This window comes from Mastigoproctus giganteus, chromosome 7 (assembly GCF_048544385.1).
Source record: "Mastigoproctus giganteus isolate SK-2022 chromosome 7, ASM4854438v1, whole genome shotgun sequence".
In the NCBI taxonomy this organism is placed as follows: Eukaryota; Metazoa; Arthropoda; class Arachnida; order Uropygi; family Thelyphonidae; genus Mastigoproctus; species Mastigoproctus giganteus.
This window is the reverse complement of record NC_143581.1, coordinates 34,788,326-34,811,539: the sequence shown is the minus strand read 5'-3', so window position 1 is coordinate 34,811,539 and position 23,214 is coordinate 34,788,326. Positions and strand designations below refer to the sequence as shown.

The window sequence follows — 23,214 nt, the reverse complement described above, 5'->3', positions numbered from 1 at the left end:
GTAAAGAATGAAAAAGACCTGGGGGTAATTTTGCAGTCAGATATGAAGTCTTCTGAGCAGTGCAGATAGTCTGCAAGAGTAGTTCATGGTGTCTTGTTAATGATATCAACTGTGTGGTACTACACTCAGAGTGGTAAAGAATGAAAAAGACCTGGGGGTAATTTTGCAGTCAGATATGAAGTCTTCTGAGCAGTGCAGACAGTCTGCAAGAGTAGTTCATGGTGTCTTGTTAATGATATACAGGAATTTTTCTAGCAGGGATAAGGAGGTCATTATCCCCTTGTATAAGGCAATGATCAGGCCACACCTTGAGCACTGTATACAGATATGGAGGCGTCGTTTTAGGAAGGATGTACAGCTGCTTGAACAAATACAGAGAAAGGCAACGAGATTGGTGAATGGAACAAAGGGTTGCTCTTATGAGCAAAGACTTAAGTTCTGCAAGGTAATGTGATTGGGGCATTTTCCTTTGTCATTAAAATATCTAGAGCATAACTTTTTTGTTGGACATAGTCAATTTAAAATAAATGAAGTGAAAACTGCATTTTATGCAGTTTTTAATCCATCAGTAAACATAAGGCTTTGAATGGTTTGAGCAAGCTCATTGCAGATGGGATTCTTCCTCTTGCTCAGATTAGTTGCCTGGGGGCGGGACAAATTCAAATTGAGGAAAGAGTTGTAAAATGCTGTACGGAAATTTACCTTTAGCCAGCATGGGTGGATGATTGCTGGAACAAACTTCCATCTGTCGTAGAAGTTGACAGCTTAAATAAATTCAAGGCAGAAGTGGACAAACATTTGGAGTTAATGGATGGGTGAAATGGGAAGGGTTTTTTTTTGGCTGATGCTATATAAGCTTGCTTTCTTAAATATGCCTCTACTAATGCTAAACTCCAAGATATCCAATTTTTTTAAAACTATTTCTGCAATCTCATTTTTTTTTCTTTGTCATTAAAAAATATCTAGAGCATAACTTTTTTGTTGGACATAGTCAATTTAAAATAAATGAAGTGACAACTTTAAATTATATAGAGTGAAAACTGCATTTTATGCAGTTTTTAATCCATCAGTAGACATAAATTTCTTAATTAACAGGTGGAAACTGGAAATAGGAAATGATCTTGGAATAGAATATTCAATCACAGGCAAGCGAGGTAAATTTACAATGGTACGGGCATACAGGACGGATGGAAGCTAAAGATATTTGATTGGAGATTATTTAAAGATATTTGAAGCAAAAATGAATGCTAATAGATCAAGTAGCACACACACTAAGAGGAAGGTGAATAGCTCTTGCTAGGAGCTAATAATTAAAAAGGAAATATAATAGTATGGAAGGGTAACATTCCAGAAGGACTGATTTGTTGTACCATATTGACCAGTGTACCCACTGGCTATTACAGATTTAAATGATAACATTTTTTGTGTGAAAAAGCCATTCAAATATATACAATGAGTTTTCAAAAAAAAAAAAAAAAAGATAAGTCAGATAATTATGCTATTTACAAAAACAAGCACTAAAATTAAAACATTAAGATTTAAATTTTTATTAAAAGAAATCCAACATAAGCATGTAAGAAATCTCCAAAAACATAAGGAAAACACTGGATGAATATTTTTACTTACTGTTGTAATGTGAAATAAGTTAGAGACTCCCTTTCAGTGCAGATTTCAGAAAATTTGTTCTAAAATCAACTAATCATGATCTACCAAGACATCGTGTCCTGTTCTCTGTATAAGCAGAGATGTAATGGAGATTTTAAACTTATAATCAATAAATTTGGCAGGTCCATGTTTGAAAGAACATAATTATGTGGTTATTTTAAAAACAAAACACAAACCTGACTGAAATCCAGGAGTAAGCATTCCATAAAAGTCAGTTTTCATAAATCTTCCTGGAAGGGTTGGGGGAACCAGAGAAGTTGGCAGGTATGCAAGTGTGTTATTTATCCTATTATAATTTACACCAAATAGTAAATATACTCAGTGGCAGAAAAATTTCCCTACACTAAAAGAGTATGAAAAATTGAATATCAGCATGTCATGATAATATAAACACATGAACAAGCATGCTTTCATTAATTGAAAAGATGAAAACTAGCAAACCAGTTTGTCAGAAAGGCTTTTTATGATGATCAAGAATTGTGCACGAGCAAAACTAAATAAATTTGAACAGGGTCGCAGCGTTGGGTTCCAGGAGGCTGAATAGCTCATCTGGAAAATTTCTGTTCATCTTGGTCAGGATGAATAGAACAAGCACTGGCTAGTCGGCACCACTGAATAGCAGAACTCGTCCATAACCTGTCATCCACTTTCCAATATACCGATACAATTATCCAAAGCACTCACACAAACATCAGAGTATGAGGACTGGATAATTCACTGAGGCCTTTGTGTGTGAGGTGATTTTAATTCATCTTTGGAAACATCCAATATTAGTACAATACTTAGTCCCATACCACTAATGTCATCAGCTTCTTTCTCTGTGAATCAATTTCAAAGTGCTTCCGTAGCCTGCTAGATCTCTGATTTTATTCCTTTTTAGCCTGTTCCAAGCATGCTGAATAGGAATAAAATCATTTTGAGATGGTTCAACTAGCCCAAACCAAAGTGGTTTTAAGGGAAAACAGTTAATCTAGGTATGGAGTAATATTTTTCAAGGGTACCAAGCACCTTTCTGACTCAAGACCAAGGGTCATTTTTTTTTATTATTGATGTTTTGATAATTTCTTGTCTTTATCCCTAATTACTTGTCCACTAAAGTTCAGCTCAATCATTCTATCTTACATCCAAAAGTTTAGCAACAAATATTACCAATTATTTTGAATGCAAAAAAAAAGAAAAAAAAAATCTAAATATAATGGACTGAATCACTTTACACAATGTGCAAAATAAATTATCATACAAAAAATGCTATTAAATTAACCTCATTGTTTCACCTTTGGAACTTCAAAACATCAACTTGGTTATATAAGCATTTTTTTTTTTTTTTAGTTTTGCAACTTTAAACCACTGGAGACTGGCATTGTACCTTTGGTACTTACTTATAGGTAGCATTATAAAAATATATTTTCAAAAATACTGATACAATATCTGTCCTGCAATGATCTATGAAGCACAAACAATTAGACTGCAGGTTTCAAAACCATTTACTTAAATTTATATATTATAATGTTCTGCATCAAAATTAGAAAAATTAAATGAATTAGCTTCTGACTTCAAGTTATTTACTAGATGTCGTGAAATCAACTGAAAAATTACATACAATATTTAGTAAGCACTTTTCATAAAGTGTTTTTGACAAGATTTACTGCCCTTTTAAGAAAGGGGAAATAGTAAACACACATTTTGGGAAATGGAAGAATACAACCATAAATCAATTAGAATATTAACAGTTAATCTTTTTTTTTTTTGTAAAAGTGACACTGGTCACAGGATCTTGTACTATCCCCAAGCACTTTTGTCACATGTTTATAAGATGGTATTTATTTATAGGTGGAATTTAATTCCCAAGATCCCATACAAATCTCAAAAGGTTGATGGCTATTTAAATATCTTTCAATAAACAATATTTAAATTTCCCACCTGTACTATATTACTTCAGCTGATATGTCTAAAAAAAAATTTGTAATGAGTAATTAAACTGGTTAAAAATGGCACAAGATAATTTTTTTTAATATGTTGCTTCAAGAAGAATCCACTTTTTGTAGTTTATCATCTTCACTTCCAATATCTTTCTCCTTATGTTCTAAGATTATTTCATCTCCCTCATCTTCAAATTCATCTTCCACTGGTTTCTCAGGACTATCAATTATAACATCATCTTCCTCTAAGGCCATATCATCTTTGTCGGGAGGACACTCGAGACACCTAATAAAATGCAAATGGAACATTAATTCTGCAGTTATTCAAGGTTTAAATGTAATGCGCATCTAGGTTCTAAAAGTATCATAAAAAATTCGTTATGTATGATTTTTGATTAAAAAAATTATGAAAACTATGTTGCTCTAACACTACTATATTCTAGGTGTATGATAACTCAATACCTATTTTCAAACCTTACTTAACACTTAAATAAGATTCTTTGCCAGTTTTCCACATAAGCTCCTGCATTTTCAATATGCTCCCTTAACCAAATAGGTGTTTGCCACTTGTAGCATATTTTCAGGAACATTATTCAACATAGTGGTTATTCTTTCTTCCGGTTCACTGACATTTCCTGATTTTGTACGCTATGCTTCCTTTGTTCATCCCCAGAGAACAGAATTTAGAGTTAAATCAAGGATGGAGAAGCCATCCATGCATGCTATAACTTCCAATTCATCTGATGAGAAACAACTGAAAGTTAATTTCATACAACACTGGAAAACTGAGAGGGGGGGGGGACGGTTCCAAACTAAACAGTTTCAATAATATCCCAATGAGGCAACTATCCATACTCTGTCCCTCGGCATTTCAAACTATCTTGCCACATTCGTTGTTTTTTGTTCTTTCCCTAAAATATATTTTTTAAAAGTTTTTTAATTTTAAAAATGTGCATTTTACATGTCCTTCCCCCCCACCCAATATCTCTTGGTCAAAGATTTTGAAAATGTGGCAACTCTAAAGATGTAAGTAGGGGGTTTGTTACAAGAAAAACTATTCTGAAAGGTATGATCAAAATCTCTACAAAGGTGATTGCCTCATTGTGGGCAACATGAACCTACTTCTTACAGACTGAAAATTATGGACTAGCCCACACAGAAAGATTTTTAAACCATCTGGATGACTGTTAAAGTAAAACCTGGTTAATTTGATAGGTAGAATTTAATTCCCAAGATCACATACAAATCTCAAAAGGTTGATGGCTATTTAAATATCTTTCAATAAACTTAATATTTAAATTTCCCACCTGTACTATATTACTTCAGCTGATATGTCTAAAAAAATTTGTATTAAACTGGTTAAAAATGGCACAAGATAATTTTTTTTTAATATAAGGGGCCAAAATATGTCTCTTACATTTTAAACAGGTTAGTTAATCTATATAAGTTTAGAACATGTCAGTAATAATTAATCAAAAGAAATTTTTAGCCAAGATACTCTTATTAACACTACAGAATTTTTGTAATTCTCATTTAAAATATTAATCTTTTAATTTCATTTTGGTATATATTTCATGAGTAGACTTAACACATCAATTTAAACAATACAAGAAAGAAAACAACTGTGCTAAAGAATAATTCAATAAAATTTTTGCACAGCATAACAAGATTGTTTTTTTATCATTGATACAAACTACATGCTAATAAGTTAAAATAAGCATAATATATAATTGTACATACTTGCTAGGGAAAGAATCCAAATCTTGGGATATTATTCACTGTTTAATACAGTGTTTCTCAACCTTTTTGAATCCATGCCCCCTTTCAACTAACATAAAAATCCATGCCCCCCCCCAATATTATTAAAAAGTGAAAATTTATTAATTATCATTATAAGGACAAAGCAAAACAAAACAATTGTTAATATGTAAAATAAAAAAATAATAATAAAATAAAAAATTCATATTTAAATCTTTCCATCCATATTGTTATTAATGTGAGCTGGGCTTGCTTGTTTACCATAAGCTTTTCTATGTTGGTTGCCATTGAAGATAAAGCACAATGCAGGTCACTTTCAATGTCAAGTCTGTTGCACAGCTTTGTTTTTATAGCCTGAAGTGCAGAAAAACATATGTCGATGAAAATGGGATAAGGACATGCAAAGCCTGTTTAATTGTTTTGGGAAAAATAGGGAGATATTTTACACAAAAATTCTCCAACACATTTTTTTTTTTTTTTTTTTTTTTGAAGTTATTTTTGGAAACCAAATCAAATTTGAGTTCCAAAAACTCTTCCTGGATATCTACGGTGAAGATTGAACATCTGTGAGAAAAGTATTCCTCTCAAGTTCCCAAATAGAATTTTCAGTCTTGACATCAGGAAAATATCATCTGAATTCATTCTGAAGACACACTGAATGGGATTTTATTTTTTCTTGGAAATTACTTTCAAGAACCTTGTCTTTAGGATGTTCATCAAGTTAAGAAAATAAAGTGACATTTTTAGCTGTGACATGATGAAGCCACAATTCAATTTTGTCTATAAATACCTGCAATACATCAAAATGATCTATAATGGTGGTATTTGTCCCTTCAATTTCTGATTTAATGTGTTCAAAGATTCAAATAATTGGCCTTGAGATTACAAAAACAGGGCAATTGCTTCCTTCAGCTCAAACTTTACTTGACTAGACACATTTCCCTTTGATAACTAATGAACCTCAGTATAGAGCAGAAGAGCTTTGTGATTGGCATTCAAATCTTCACAAAACAAAGAAAATAATCTTAAGTTTACTGTACTGATTTTCACATAATTCACTAACTTGATACAGAGGTTGAGATCTACATGCATATTGCTGGGCAGAGTTTCAGAAATCAGTGCTTGATAGTGAATAATACAGTGCATCCCAAAAACAGATGAGTATTTTTCTTTCTTTTTCCCCCCCAAAAACCCCAATCGTAAGCCCAGCATTGCTAGTGCACCACCAGTGCACACACTCCAATCAATTTCTGCCAATCCAGGTTATTCATTTGTTCCAATGGGTGGAACAAATGAATTGGGAAATAAATTGGAATCATTAGCTTTAGCAGTGGTTACCAAAGCATGAGAAAACATTTCTTCTTTCACAGTATTGTGAGCTACATATCACACATAAATAAGTAGGTGTGCACAATTTCTTGCATCAGTAGATTCATCACAACTAATAGCAAAAATATATCTTTTGATTCAGATTCTGCAAATAATTATATCTTTTGCAGAATTTGAAGTTTGACATCCTCAGATAATTCATCAGTTCAGTGCATCACTATAGAATTGGACAGGGTTATTTTCTGTAATTTTTTTCTCAATTTCCTCTCTAAGTAAAATTTTGGCAGCAATCAGAATGCAAAGGCTTTATGCAAGTTTCTCCAATGGTGGTATGAGGTTTCTTTTGCTTTGCGATTAAAAAATCTATTTCATAAGAAACTTTCACAGCCTTCATGGATTCCTGAAAGTATATTCCAGTACTGTCCAATCTCACATGCTGCAGAATCTTGATTGGCAGAAAAAAATTCTGCTGGCTTTTTTTTAGCTAGATTTGGGTGGTTTTGGTTCAAATATCATTCCAGTTGCATGGCATCATTGCTCAGCATTTTTAGGAATTCAACACACCGAGTAATTTGTAGCCCATCTTTCGCAATATACGTAAAAACCATACTTGATACAAAGCTCATCGAACTTTTGTTTTTTTGTCACTATCAGAATGTAACTAGTATTCTCAAATGTCATACTTTGTACCATTGGTACTAGAGCAGTGCATATGCAGACTAATGAGCCAAGCTATGTGCAGTGCTTTACTGTGTCACAGACGATGCCATTAAAACTGTCTTTATTATCCATAATAGGATAACCATAAATATATATATTTCTGTGGTTTCACAATTAAAAAAATAACATTATAAAAATTAAAAATAAATTTTTTTATGATACTGAAAATGTTTTTTTCAAACTACAAATGTTCCCCCCCCCAACCGAGAATCTCTTAGGCCCCTTAGTGGAGACACACCTCTCCAATTGAGAATCACTGGTTTAATATTTGTAATCCATGCAAAATGGGATGACATTTCTCTCTATTTTGTGTTACTATTTCATGTAGTGTAATTAGCAAGTTTTCACTTGCTAATTACACTACACAAGCCCATAAACAGCTTGACTCACCTTAGAACAGCTAAGAGTGATATACAGAAAATGCCCAGTATCTGAGTACAGCTGGAAAAAAAAATTTGATTATAGTCATGAAATTTTACCTTGGTTAAGTGGATTTTTTTTCCTTACATAAACAAGTCACTATTTTACGGAAAAAATTAACCATGCAAGCCGGATGAAAGGAAACTATTTTGTACAACTTGTCCTTGTGGTTGTCACAGACATTCTCTCAGATATGCCAGACAAGCTGTACTTGCTACTGGGAGTCTAAAACGCTGATGGAACTAATATTTGGGTGACACTCAAGTCAAGTGGACCAAATTTCGGCGAAGTTCAGAAATTTAAGTTTTAGTATCTGACAGGCTAGTTTATCCATTATTTTTCTCTGGTTATTCATCCTCTGTAAATTTTACTATTTCATCCTCTAAATTTATATTACAGTTTGTGTGTGTACATTTTTGTTTGCCACATGGTGTACTTTATTTAATTTACAAATTTATCTTATTTCCATTAACTTTTGTGCACTTAGAGTATTTCAGGTTTTGAAAACAAAATCTGAAATATTCTAAGCTTGGATTAAATTTTGATAATTTTATAGTTTCTTTCTGTGAGTGGTTTCCCTTGACATGATCCCAGGGTGCTAATATATTAAGGCACTATGCCTATAGCAAGTGCATTGACCAAATCAAGTCAGGTTATGACACATGGTTGATGCATATAATCTTCATAATAGCATTAGAAGGCTAGAAGTATCTAGCAGATTAAAAATCGGCTGACCACGAAGCAGTAGCATATTGTCAAATTGATGAAGAAAAGTTATTGAATAATGCTGCTGCGACTGGCATATTTTGGTGATGTTGCCTACTTCAGCACTTGGGCTAAAACTGAGGTCAATTGGCACTTGAAGTCCAGTATAAACTTCAAGTGCCAATATTTCCCCAGTCCATTAGGGAGGAACCAAAGAAGTTATGGCCATTTATAGACCAGTGAGTTTGACTTCTATTGTTGGTAAGATCCTTTGGTCCTTGAGGTTGTCATAGACATTCTCTCAGATATGCCAGACAAGCTGTACTTGCTACCTGGGAGACTAAAAACGCTGATGGAACTGATATTCGGGTGACAATCAAGTCAAGTGGACCCTGTTTCGGCGAAGTCCGGACGGTCTGTGACAGCCAAATCCTCTGCTTGCACCTTCACGATGGTGAGACTGTTAGTAATTCTGGGTATAACCTCCATGCACAAGTACATGGTGGGTGACCACCCAGGTGTGAATCAACGTAAGCAGGGGTCGAGGTGTGGTGCCCACACCACATGGAGGAACGCCGCCCCTCTATGTTACCAGGCAGTACTAGGTGGCGGATGACTCTCATCAATCAGTGAAATACCACCACTTTGCTTATTGGAGGCTTGAAGTGGTGGAACCCATGTTTAGTCTCTAGAGCTAAGTTCCAGTCAACCCTTCCCTATCTCTTCCATCATGCAGTATGATTGATGACTTTTGAGGTTATGATGAACGTCGTGGCGAGATCCAATATTCCTTACATTTCGAGGGTACAGCTCTAAAATGGTGTTCGCAAGCAGGCCGCTAGTTAGTACACCGGACCGAACCTATCGGTAACTCTCTAGGAGGCTTCCGGATCAGCTAGTGTATAATCTTGCTACCTCTACTCTGCCAGATAATGACTGGAGGGAGTTCAAGTAGTGTGTATGCGGGGAGCATTATTGAGGCCACGTTATGTCAAGGATCTGGGTATATTCTTACCACGTGTACGAAACCTCTGTCCAAACCAGATGGTTCTGTTGCCACTTCAGCCAAGGATAAAGCTGACCTGCTAGCATCCCATTTTTCTTCCAGCTCATGTATTAATGATCTTGGTAAAACACCTCCCACCATTCCCAACATGCTCCATTCAATGCCTCCTGTGGTCTTCCGTCAAAAGGATGTCAGAAGCATTTTGACGAATCTTGATGCTAAGAAAGCTCCAGGTCCTGATGGCATTTCTCCACTTGTCCTCAAAACATTTGCTCCTGAACTTACTCCTGTTCTTTGATGCCTTTTTTCACTTTCTTATTCCAAAGGTGGTTTTCCTTCTGCTCGGAAATTTGCTCATATCCAGCCAGTTCCTAAAAAGGGTGACAAAACCCTCCCATCCAATTATCGTCCCATTGCAATTACTTCTACTATTTCTAAAGTAATGGAGAAATCAATTAACCGCCAACTCTTAAACTACCTAGACACCTTCTGTCTGATCAACGATCGCCAGTATGGATTCAGTCAGTGTCGATCCACTGTTGATATTCTGGCTTATGTTACCCATTTATGGACTAATTGAATGGAAAGGTTCGGTGAAACACAAGTAGTTGCTCTTCACATCTCAAAGGCTTTCGATCGTGTTTGGTATAAAGGTCTTCTAAACAAGCTTCCATCTTATGGTTTGCCAACTGTTTTTAGTAATTGGTTATCCAGTTTTCTGTCTGATCGCTCACTGAGGGTGATGGTAGATGGCTCTCTGTCTTCTCCACTAATGCCAGTGTCCTGCAAGGTTCGGTTCTTTCTCCCACTCTTTTCCTCTTGTATATTAATGAACTTCTTCCATTGACTGGAAATCCTATCCATAGTTTTGCGGATAATAGCACATTGCATTCCACTTTCCATTTTGAGAAACCTTGTGCTGCTCAATCAGCTTCAACTTCTCGAAAATCTGCTACCAATTCCTTAAATGCCGATCTTCAGGTAATTCTCCAGTGGGGCAAAGACAACTTAGTTGATTTCAACCCTTCTAAAACTCAGTCTTGTCTTATATCTCGCAAAAAGGATTCTTCTGCTCCTATGCTTATCTTTAGTGACACTCCGATTTCTAGGCAAAATGATATATCTCTTTTGGGGAATACCCTGACTTCTAATCTCTCTTGGCACAAACACATTACAAATATTGCTTCCTCTGCATCTAAAAAACTTGGTTTTTCTCTTTCGATCTCAGCGTTACTTTTCTTCCAAACAGGTGCTCACTCTGTATAAATCGCAAATCCGCCCTGTCATGGAATATTGTTCCCACATCTGGGGTGGTGCCCCCAAAACCTCTCTCACACTTCTTGATTTCATTCAGAAGAGGGCAGTTAGGTTAATAAATGATTCATCTCTAACAGAGTCTCTCCACTCGCTGTGTGCCGACCGTGCTAGCCGGGTGGGTAAAGTGCCTGCCTGGCAACCCAAAGTTCACGGGTTCAAATCCTGCCTCGGGCTTGGATCAAAGTACTGCAAAAACCTTGGAAGGAGCATTATGGCCACAGAAGCCGATGTGCCAACAACTACCAAAAAATACCTACCACTTGCTGTCTCATAGATATACTGTTTCTGCTGCATGCCTCTTCTACAGATACTTCCATGGGCACTGTTCTTCTGAATTGGCTTCTATAATTCCCGCTCTCTCTTTCAAAACGGTCAGTACACGTGCTGCCACCAGCCAACATCCATTTACTGTCCAACTTATATATCTTTTTTGGGGAATACCCTGACTTCTAATCTCTCTTGGCACAAACACATTACAAATATTGCTTCCTCTGCATCTAAAAACCCTTCTAAAACTCAGTCTTACCTTATATCTCGCAAAAAGGATTCTTCTGCTCCTATGCTTATCTTTAGTGACACTCCGATTTCTAGGCAAAATGATATATCTCTTTTGGGGAATACCCTGACTTCTAATCTCTCTTGGCACAAACACATCACAAATATTGCTTCCTCTGCATCTAAAAAACTTGGTTTTCTCTTTCGCTCTCGACGTTATTTTTCTTCCAAACAGGTGCTCACTCTGTATAAATCGCAAATCAGCCCTGTCATGGAATATTGTTCCCACATCTGGGGTGGTGCCCCCAAAACCTCTCTCACATTTCTTGATTTCATTCAGAAGAGGTCAGTTAGGTTAATAAATGATTCATCTCTAACAGAGTCTCTCCACTCGCTATGTGCCGACCATGCTAGCCGGGTGGGTAAAGTGCCTGCCTGGCAACCCAAAGTTCACGGGTTCAAATCCTGTCTCGGGCTGGGATCAAAGTACTGCAAAAACCTTGGGAGGGGCATTATGGCCACAGAAGCCGATGTGCCAACAACTACCAAAAAATACCTACCACTTGCTGTCTCACAGACATACTGTTTCTGCTGCATGCCTCTTCTACAGATACTTCCATGGGCACTGTTCTTCTGAATTGGCTTCTATAATTCCCGCTCTCTCTTTCAAAACGGTCAGTAGACGTGCTGCCACCAGCCAACATCCATTTACTGTCCAACTTCAAACTCACAGAACCAACTTTTCATCTTCCTCGTTTATTCATTCAACTGCCGTTTTCTGGAACAACCTTCCTTCATACGTATTTCCTGAAAATTACAGTCTACAGAAGTTAAAGTCCAATGTCGACAAATATCTTCTTTCGTCTTCTCAATTTCCAACCCAAGCATGGTACTAAGTACTATAGGTTCTAATACCTCTCGTGTTTGGAGTTTACATAAAAAAAAAAAACTATATATTAAAGCAATTAACACATAACAAAAATGCTGAGATCCAAATATGTAATGCCACCAAATGCTACAGCAAATTTTTGCTAAGTGCTCATTGGAAAATGACTTTCATTGTCATGCTCCCACCTGTGAATCAGCTTTGTAGTTCAGAGTTTGGTTTTCACTGCTCCTGACACGTTAGCAGCTAAGAAAGTTTAATTTTCAGTGAACCAAATGAGCTTAGCAATATTCAGTCAAAGTGGGAAAAATTCTTGAATGAAGAAAAACCAATTTATTAAAAATATTACAAGTGTGTTCAAGATATGAGAAAAAAGGAAGCGATCACACGAATTCTGTTTGTTTACTTTTGAGCAAGTCTTAAAAAAGAATCGCTCAAAAGCAAACCAGTGGCCTAACAGTAATATTTAATTACTCTTGGGCCACTGGTCAAAATTCATTACAGTGACAATACAGTAATATCAACCACTGGAAAGTGCAACTAACCTTTTGGTTGAAAAACATCTTTGGTTGGAATGTCAGGTTTGTGCACTACTTAAAAAGTTTTTCCTTTTTGGGATGAATGGAGTTTAGGAATGAAGCATGCCCAACTTCCTTACATTAAACAGCTCCAATTGAAATTAAAAAGTCACCTACTGCTTGAAAATTTTTAATGGCAGGAACAACCCGCATACAGGAACGAAAGTTAAAATCCTGGTATCCTTTTAGTTTCAGTAAAAATCTGACCACAGTTTGCCATTACTGGCAAGTGCAGCGAGCTGTAAAAATTCGCCATTACACATGGAGATAATGTGAGAAGCGAAAACCAGTTACAATAGTAAGAATAAAACATGGCTGAATTTTGAATGTAAAATAGTTCTAATAAAAAATAAGAAGTGACACACTACTTGGAAATTGTTTTTAACAATGACCCTGCATAAATAAACAAATATTAACAGGCATGTATTCACTTTCAGCATTCATAAAAATTTGTCGTAAAAATTTGCAACATCACATTGCCAAGACAGGCTATAAAAATTTGCCACAGAACATGGCTATTAACTTGTGCAGAAGAAGATCACCTCTTATGGCAAAAATTTGCATAATAAGTCGCAGAAGCATACACTAACAGGGGTCATTGAGAGGAAAACACAGCCACAGCAGATGTGGAAGGAGCACAAGCTCTGATGACAGAAAATCAGTTCCTATGAGTAACGTATGTGTTTATTAAATATAATGCCTTCAGTAAATAAAAAAAATGTCATTTATTATTGAATAAGCAATCAATTTGGTTATAACAATTTCTGTAAGTAGTTTGGTTTCAGCAGTCTTTTCAAATTAGACAAACTATTCACAAGTTATGGGACCTAATTCAGACTTTGAATTTCATTATAGATGTATTTTGAATAATTCATACTACCCTTATCTTACTGGTCAGAGAATGATAGTAACTACAAAATACATCACATTTCAAATAATGCAATATTTAAATAACAAGGATATATTAATGGGAATCTATATAACAGGGAAAATACAAAGCTCCAATACCCTTCACTTTCTTCTTACTAAGAATCCAAACTGCACCAAAAACTTGACAGTTAAGATCAATATTGGGTAGTGACTGCAATGTCATAAAATGGGCAGTGCACAAAGAAATCCTCTGGTCAAATAAGAAAAACGAGGGCTTCAATTTCAAGGGAGGGAGACTATAGTATTATGAGATATTGCTTAAGCTCAATTACCTGGAAGGACAACTACATGATGTTTTCCAAAGAACAGTTTCATCTGTATTCTACTGCACCAACAATGAAGTTTGGTGGTGTTGGTGCAATGGTATGAGCCTGTGGCATGTCATATTTCATTGGTTCCACTGGTTGACATCCAGATAACCACAAATGCAGTTGTTTATTTTGCCTTACCTACGTTGTGGCAATTCTTTAGAGAGTTACTCTATTTGTGTCAGTATGATGACACTCTGCCACAAAACACAGTTAGTACAACAGTGGCCGGAAGAGATAATGTGGTTAAACTGACATCTAGGACAGATCTGAATCCAACTAAATACCTTTCGGATGTTTTGGAAAGACTACTGGAAACACAACTGAGAGGAAGAACAAGAGGATTTCCTAGCTCAAGTAGAGAGCTAGCCTAAACCTCATGGGAGGATTGGGGCAACATTCCATCACCATGTACCAAACACTGTAGAGCTTCCACTCCCCCAAAAGAGGGTTACTCATGTAATGACACGAGTAGTCTGTAACAGGATCTAGAAAATTTGGGAAGATGGGCTGAGAAGTGGCAACTGAAGTTTAACATTGACAAATGCAAAGTACTACATATGGGTAAAACTAAGCCTAGAGGAAGTGTATAGTACCAACTGTGTGGTACTATACACTTAGGGAGATATAAAATGAAAAAGACCTGGGAGTAATTGTGAAGTCAGATATGAAGTTTTCTGAACAATGCAGACAGGCTGCAAGAGCAGGTCATGAGGTTTTGTCAATGATATACAGGAATTTTGCTAGCAGGGAAAAGGAGGTGATTGTCCATCTGTATAAGGCAATGTCAGGCTACGCCTTGAGTACTGCGTACAGGTCTGGAGGCCTCATTTTAGGAAGGATGTAGATTTACTTGAACATGTACAGAGAAGGGCAACAAGATTGGTGAGGGGAATGAAGGGATCCTCTTACCAAGAGAGGCTTAAGTTCTGCAAATTGCAGTGGCTGGAGACTAGGTACCTGCGAGGTGATCTGATTGAGGTGTATACGGCCTTAAATCGGTTGAGCATGCTGAATTCTGATGGGATTCTTCCACTTGTTCAGATTATGAACTAAGGGGGCATAAATTCAAATTGAGGAAAGACAGCTGTAGAACAGATATGTGGAAATTTGCCTTAACCAGCAGGTGGTTAATTGCTGGAACAAACTTCCATCTGTCATTGCGGAAGTTGATAGGTTAAATAAATTTAAGGAGGAACTGGACAAACATTTAGAGGAAATGGTTGTGTGAATTTTTTTTTTTTTTTTTTTGGCTGATGCTACATAAGCTCATACGCTTGCTTTCTTGCATCACATGCCACGATTACTATTACTATTATATACACATTATTAAAAATTTTTTTTATTTTTTACCTATATGTTTTTTTCATTTTGTGTCCCAATTTGGAGAATGGTGTATGTCTAGGCTATTCAACTATTCATATATGGGATTAAAAAAACTCAACAATGCAATATTTAAAAAGTTAAGTACATAAAAATAAAGAAATTTTTTTCTACAATAGTCTAAAAAATATTTTATTTATTAATATAGAATTATAATTATTTTTTTTCCCAACAGACCAGAATTGGCCAGCAGGCCATTTATCAAATAGCACCGGTGCATATATTATACAAGTAGTTAACTTTGTAGTATTTAACACAATTCATAGTAAAATTTCTGAGATTTTCTAAGATTAAATGCCTGGGTGTAACCCATATATTGTTACCAAGAATGTTTATTAAAGCAAGAAAGCAAAAATAAAATTTCCACCTATGATATTATGATAATTTAGTATTGTAGGAAAACTTGAAACAGTTCTAAACTAATATAATTTAACATATTAAAGTTTGTTAAAATGAAAGAAATTATTCCCAATAAGTAGTACTCATTACAGTACACATTAACAACACTGTTTTCTGAATCTAATCGATATAGCCCTTCTTAACTTGGCTCTCAAACTATTACTGTAAAGAAAATACCAAAAACAAGTTTGAGAATGTAGAATTTCCTAGTTTACAGTTTCCTATATCGATCTGTATGTTTTGATTTTAATATGCATTTTAACTTTTATTGCTCATACCTGCTTTCATTAATCCCATAGTTGATGCAAGTAGAACCAATACATTCACAGCAACCATCATGAAACCAACGATAACTAGATGCTCCCATAGAACGACAGGAATTCTTGCACTTATTCCATGACATACATTGAGACATATAAGCTACACTGCAATTTACTGGAATACTTTCAGATGTTATATCTATTGATTTTTCTGCAGGAACTATAAATGGGCAAGAACAAAATTTCTAATTTAAGCAAAGGTTTAATTTCATAGAATTACTGCAAAAAAGAATTGCATAATGTTACAGCATATCATATTAAAGTTAATATGATGTAATTATTTAATGGAAATTACAGTAATTATATCTATAGCTCATAACGTTCTATAATATAGTAAACTGCAAAAGTATATATCTAAAAAAATTTTTTTTTTATTTTTTTTTTTATTTTAGTATCATACATAGTATGCGAGTACTGTAATTACATGGGGTAAGGAACCTGAAGACAGAATTTTAGGAAATAAATAATTTCAAGGAAAATACAGTAGCTGCAAAAAATGAAATTAGAGATTCTCTCTAATTTCATTTTTTATAACTACTGAATGAAAGAAAAAAAAGGTAAGTTCAGTAAGTACAGAGTTGAACAGCAAATGATGATGGCCAAATTCCACATGGCTCAAGAATAAAATGGTCAAAATTATTCTATTCTTAGTATATTGTTGTTGTTATTTGGTTTTTAGGAGCATTAGCAACTAAGACCATATTGCTCCGCGGATATGTGGTGATCGTTCCCTGACTTTTCCGCATCCTCCGTATCTGGTGGTCATGGACTCAAACTCCAGTCTAATCAAGAAGTGTGTGCTACACACCGCTGCTCCTGCCCACCTGGCTTCAGTGGCACCCAAAATAATTGTAGGTACCAGTCCAGAAAAACAATGCCAATGGGAAAATCATGCAACTCTGAAATAACATAGATTTTGAGGAACAGGGATAACACCTGCATTATAAGTTAACTGTGATGTACTGAAACCTGTACCATACCTCAAAAAAATAATCTTGGAAGCTACTAGGCTTTTCATACTAATGTACGATCCAGATGACTTGCCAAACAACACCTCCTTCATGTCACAGAGTCTCAGTTCACCTTTCAATATATTTACCGGTTTCTTCAGCCAGTCATTACGTACAGATCTGAAATCTGGACGTCGGCAGCAAAAACCACACTAAAAACCATCTCATCTGATGAGTACTGGCTTCTTCAGTAGGCGCTCTTCAAGCACAAGCTTCCACCCCTCACACATACTTCAGAAATTACCAAACTTCTAAACTACAGAAAAGTCTCAGAACGGATCTTCACCCCCCACTTACTCGTCACCATTAAAATGATAGCAGGTGAAATCAATATGCCAAGTTTTTGGCAGATTCGTAATTGGAGAATCCTCCGAAACCCTTAAGGGCCCTCCCCTCTTTACAGTCCGTGGTGACATAGAGGCTCAGGAAGGACGACAGATTCCTGCCAATGGAGATGCTCCAAAACGTCCAAGATATGGATGCTGACTGCAAGAAATTCATTGAGCACAAAGCCTACAGAAGACGTATCATCAGGGAACAGCTGAGTGACTGTTATTGTCGGTGTGTTGCCATTGTGAAGAAAAAAAAAAAATTGTTTTTGTGTGTTTACAACTTGTTTTATTTTTTTGTTTTTTTCCTGTTTTAGTTTCTATGTTAAACTCCTAGCATTGTTGCTGTTATGGGCTGTTATATATACAATATATATATATATACATCAGGCATATATGTAAAATTTTTCACTGATTGCAATAAAGATATACAGAATACTTAAAACTCCACAGTTTTACATTCTTTAAACTCAGCTACTCAGTTTAATTACAACTGTATAATATTTATTGTCCCTCTTCCATATATATACAGGCATACCTCGGTTAACGTTACCTCTGATAACGAAGCCTCGATATAACGAAGTCCGCAATTTCAAGCCCCATTTAACATAAAAAAATATTCCATTTTTGTTTAATCACCTGAAATCTAAACAAACTGAAGAAATTACGGAAACCTTTGGGGCTTCTCGTGGTTGGTTCGAGAAATTTAAAAAACCGGCCAGGATTCATAGTGTAAAATTAACAGGAGAAGCTGCAAGTGCAGATGTTGAAGCTGCAAATAAGTTTCCAGAAAAACTAAAGGAAATAATTAAACGTGAAAATTTTCCACCAAATTTGGTGTTCAATGTTGACGAAAGCGGTTTGTTCTGGAAACGGCTACCAACAAAAAGCTTCATTTCTATTGAAGAAAAATCAGCTGCTTGGTTCAAAACAGCCAAAGACCGTTTAACGTTACTCTTTGGATCAAATGCCTCTGGCGATTATAAATTAAAATTGTTATTAGTTTACCATTCAGAAAATCCGAGGGCGTTAAAAGGTAACATAAAAATGAATTTACCTGTAATATGGAAAGCAAATAGAAAAGCGTGGGTTACCAAGGGGTTATTTACTGATTGGTTTGTTAACCACTTTTGTCCTGAAGTAAAACGGTATTGTCAAAAAAACAACTTTGAAGAAAAAGCTCTTTTGTTGTTAGACAATGCTCCGGGACATCCTACTGATCTTAACACGTTGGACACATGCATTCCTGTCAAAGTTGTGTTTCTTCCAGCAAACACAACTTCCCTGATTCAACCATTGGATCAGGGAGTAATAGCATCATTTAAAGCTTATTATCTGCGTCGAACTTTAAGCAATTTAACTGAACTAGAGGATAAAGAGGAAATGACAGTTAAAACTTTTTGGAAAAACTACACCATTAAAAACGCAATAGAAAGCATTGATAGTTCTTGGAAAGAAGTCACTAAGAAATGCTTAAATGGAGTTTGGCGCAAAATATGGCCAGAAGTTGTACTAGAAGAAGAAAATAACATCCAAGAATTAGAAATGAAGTTATCCAGATGGCTCAATCAAATAGGTTTCGAAAATGTCGATGAAGAGGATGTTAGAAATTTATTGAATGCAGAAGATGATGGTTTTTCAGTGGAAGATTTAGAAAGCTTTGTTAGCAACGAAGACAAAGATAGTGAAGGCGAAGTTAAAGAAGTACCTGCCGAAAAAGTGTTAACAACCAAAGATTTAAAAAGGTGCTTAAATGATATTGAAAACGTTTTAAATTTTTTTAGTGAAAATGATCCTGACTTAGGAAGAAGTGTTATAGTTAAGCGATCAGTGTTAAATGCAATAACTCCGTATAGGCAATTGTTAAATGAAAGAGGAAAAAAGCATAAACAATCAACTTTAACCTCATATTTTAAAATGTGATTTCACTTTGTATGTAAGTTGACTGTTTATTTAATAAAACTTTTCTTTGTTCGAAAAAAAGCTTTTCATTTTCTTTACGTAGGAACGTATCCCTATTCTGGCCATAGTATTTTTACCTCTGAAAACGAAGTTTCGCTTAACGAAGTAATTTCGTGGAACGCATCCTATTCGTTATTCGAGGTATGCCTGTATATACATATATATATTTATATATATACACACAGTTGGACCGCTATATAACGAAATCGACTGTTCCATTGAAAAAATTCGTTATACAGAAATGTCATTATAAATAAATAACTCTCAACATGAAAAATAATATAAATTCAGAAATATAGTAAAAGATGAGTAAGAAATGGGAATGAATAAATTTTCTAACATTTTAAAACAATTTATTAATGCATACATATTAAGAAATGACTACTTCCATGATGTGCATAATATATTAGTACAATTTTAAGAATTATGTCTAAAATATTTGGTTATTTTTTGTTGTACACTGGATTCTACTGTACACCGTTCATAAAAATATTTGCATTTGTTTAAACTCTCAGATACATTTTCTGTTACATTTTCTTCCCACTGAAGGCCTCAATGCAAAGTTTCAAATGCTGCCAATATTTGTTTGAAAGGTTTAATATTGCCCTCATTTTCATCCAGCTCATTATCAATATTGTCACTAGTTTATTATTATTATATTTAGCCATATAGTACAAGAAAGACTCAGGCTTTTGCTGCACCAGCCAAAAAAATTCTGTTATCCTGAGAGAGAGAGAGAGAGAGAGAGAGAGAGAGGAACAAGAGTAAAAGTACACGGGAAACACCAAAAAAGAGAAGAATGATATCCAGCTCAGGACCCTAGGTGCGCCAATTCCATACTCAACAGATGTGAGCCCCTGAGGTAAGTTCTTTAAATACGCTCCAAAATGTGGCGTCACCCAGATATTCAGCTACTATGACATCACTATCAACTCCTAAAAATTCATCAAGAATAATTTCTGCACTGATCAAACCTCCCTTGGAACTCTTCCCAAGATTGCTCAGTGTCTTCTAGTAGTCATCCCACTCATCACTGTTAATTGGCATTTTAGCAAAACCTGCTTTTACGAAACAACTCTTAATTGTTGTTTCTGTCACATCTTGACTCCACACTTTTTCCAACTCTGATATGCACAACCACAAATCTATAACAGAATCTACAGGTTGGTTGGTTTCTATTCTTAGTATAATTTTTTTCAGTATGTGCCTTCTGTAGTGCATGTTCAAATTCTTGATAATGCCTTGGTCCATTGGCTGCAGTGAAGACAAATTATAAAGAATGAAGAAAACAAGCTTCACACTTGTAAGTTTCAAAATTACCAAGTGAAGGTGGGCAGGAAGTTGTCGACAATCAATGCGATTTTTCTGTTTTATTTTGTCATCTTTCTATTGAAATTTAAAATCCACGGCTCAAAAATTTCGCTTGTCATTCAAGGTTTTTTGTTGTAGTCCAACTCTAAAGACTTTATTCCTTTGAAACATCGGGGTTATTTATTTATTTTTTTTTTATGTGAACCCCAAACACGAGAGGTATTAGAACCTATAGTAGTTAGTACGGTGCTTGGGTTGGAGGTTGAGAAGACGAAAGAAGATATTTGTTGACATTGGACTTGAACTTCTGTAGATTGTAATTTTCAGGAAATACGTATGAAGGAAGGTTTTTCCAGAAAACGGCAGTTGAATGAATAAATGAGGAAGATGAAAAGTTGGTTCTGTGGGTTTGAAGTTGTACAGTAAATGGATGTTGGCTGGTGGCGGCACGTGTTTGGACTGTTTTGAAAGAGAGAGCGGGAATTATAGAAGCTAATTCAGAAGAACAGTGCCCATGGAAGTATCTGCAGAAGAGGCATGCAGCAGAAACAGTGCATCTATGAGAAAGCGAGTGGAGAGACTCTGTTAGAGATGAATCATTAATTAACCTAACTGCCCTCTTCTGAATGGAACCAAGAAGCCTGAGAGAGGTTTTGGGGGCACCACCCCAGATGTGGGAACAGTATTCCATGGCAGGGTGGATTTGCGATTTATACAGAGTGAGCAGCTGTTTGGAAGAAAAGTAACGTCGAGAGCGAAAGAGAAAACCAAGTTTTTTAGATGCAGAGGAAGCAATATTTGTAATGTGCTTGTGCCAAAAGAGATTAGAAGTCAGGGTAATCCCCAAAAGAGATATATCATTTTGCCTAGAAATCAGAGTGTCACTAAACATAAGCATAGGAGCAGAAGAATCCTTTTTGCGAGATATAAGACAAGACTGAGTTTTAGAAGGGTTGAAATCAACTAAGTTGTCTTTGCCCCACTGGAGAATTACGTGAAGATAGGCATTTAAGGAATTGGTGGCAGATTTTCGAGAAGTTGATGCTGATTGAGCAGGACAAGGTTTCTCAAAATGGAAAGTAGTGTGCTATCATTGGCAAAACTATGGATAGGATTTCCAGTCAATGGAAGAAGGTCATTGATATACAAGAGGAAAAGAGTGGGGGAAAGAACTGAACCTTGCAGGACACTGGCATTAGTGGAGAAGACAGAGAGCCATCTACCATCACCCTCAGTGAGCAATCAGAGTGTCACTAAACATAAGCATAGGAGCAGAAGAATCCTTTTTGCGAGATATAAGACAAGACTGAGTTTTAGAAGGGTTGAAATCAACTAAGTTGTCTTTGCCCCACTGGAGAATTACGTGAAGATAGGCATTTAAGGAATTGGTGGCAGATTTTCGAGAAGTTGATGCTGATTGAGCAGGACAAGGTTTCTCAAAATGGAAAGTTGAATGCAGTGTGCTATCATTGGCAAAACTATGGATAGGATTTCCAGTCAATGGAAGAAGGTCATTGATATACAAGAGGAAAAGAGTGGGGGAAAGAACTGAACCTTGCAGGACACCGGCATTAGTGGAGAAGACAGAGAGCCATCTACCATCACCCTCAGTGAGCAATCGGAGAGAAAACTGGATAACCAATTACTAAAAACAGTTGGCAAACCATGAGATGGAAGCTTGTTTAGAAGACCTTTATGCCAAACCCGATCAAAAGCCTTTGAGATGTCAAGAGCAACTACTTGTGTTTCACCGAACCTTTCCATTGAATTAGTCCATAAATGGGTAACATAAGCCAGAATATCACCAGTGGATCAACACTGACGGAATCCATACTGGCGATCATTGATCAACAGAAGGTTTCCAGGTACTTTAAGAGTTGGCAGTTAATTGATTTCTCCATTACTTTTGAAAGAGTAGAAGTAATTGCAATGGGACGATAATTGGATGGGAGGGATTTGCCACCCTTTTTAGGAACTGGCTGGATATGAGCAAATTTCCAAGCAGAAGGAAAAACACCTTTGGAATAAGAAAGTGAAAAAAGGCGGCAAAGAATAGGAGTAAGTTCAGGAGCACATGTTTTGAGAACAAGTGGGGAAATACCATCAGGACCTGGAGCTTTCTTAGCATCAAGATTTGTCAAAATCCTTCTGATATCCTTTTGACGGAAGACCACAGGAGGCACTGAATGGAGCGTGTTGGGAATGGTGGGAGGTGTTTTACCAAGATCATTAATACATGAGCTGGAAGAAAAATGGGCTGCTAGCAGGTCAGCTTTATCCTTGGCTGAAGTGACAACAGAACCATCTGGTTTGAACAGAGGTGGGAGCAGGGATGGGCAAAAGTTGCGGCCAATAGCTTTGGCAAGAGACCAGAATGCTCGGCTACCATTAGGGCAAGAAGCAAGTTTTCTGCGCTTAGCCTGTTCAAACTCTAGTTTGGACTGATTAATAACTGCTTTACAAT

The 23,214-nt window shown here is 36.0% G+C and overlaps 1 protein-coding gene across 2 annotated transcripts in view; it reads right to left on the bottom strand.

Annotated features, from left to right (window-relative positions):
• Nucleotides 1-3,386: 3,386 nt before the first annotated feature.
• Nucleotides 3,387-23,214, bottom strand: part of LOC150082810 (protein twisted gastrulation-like) — a 64,445-nt gene continuing 44,617 nt past the window's right edge. For both annotated transcript variants that reach the window (XM_090376831.1, XM_090376832.1), the window contains exons 4-5: nucleotides 16,097-16,298; nucleotides 3,387-3,870 (exon numbers count right to left, since the gene is read on the bottom strand). In XM_090376831.1, coding sequence (XP_090232957.1) covers nucleotides 3,687-3,870; nucleotides 16,097-16,298 — 386 coding nt within the window. In that variant the 3' untranslated portion in view covers nucleotides 3,387-3,686. The remainder of the gene's footprint in view (nucleotides 3,871-16,096; nucleotides 16,299-23,214) is intronic.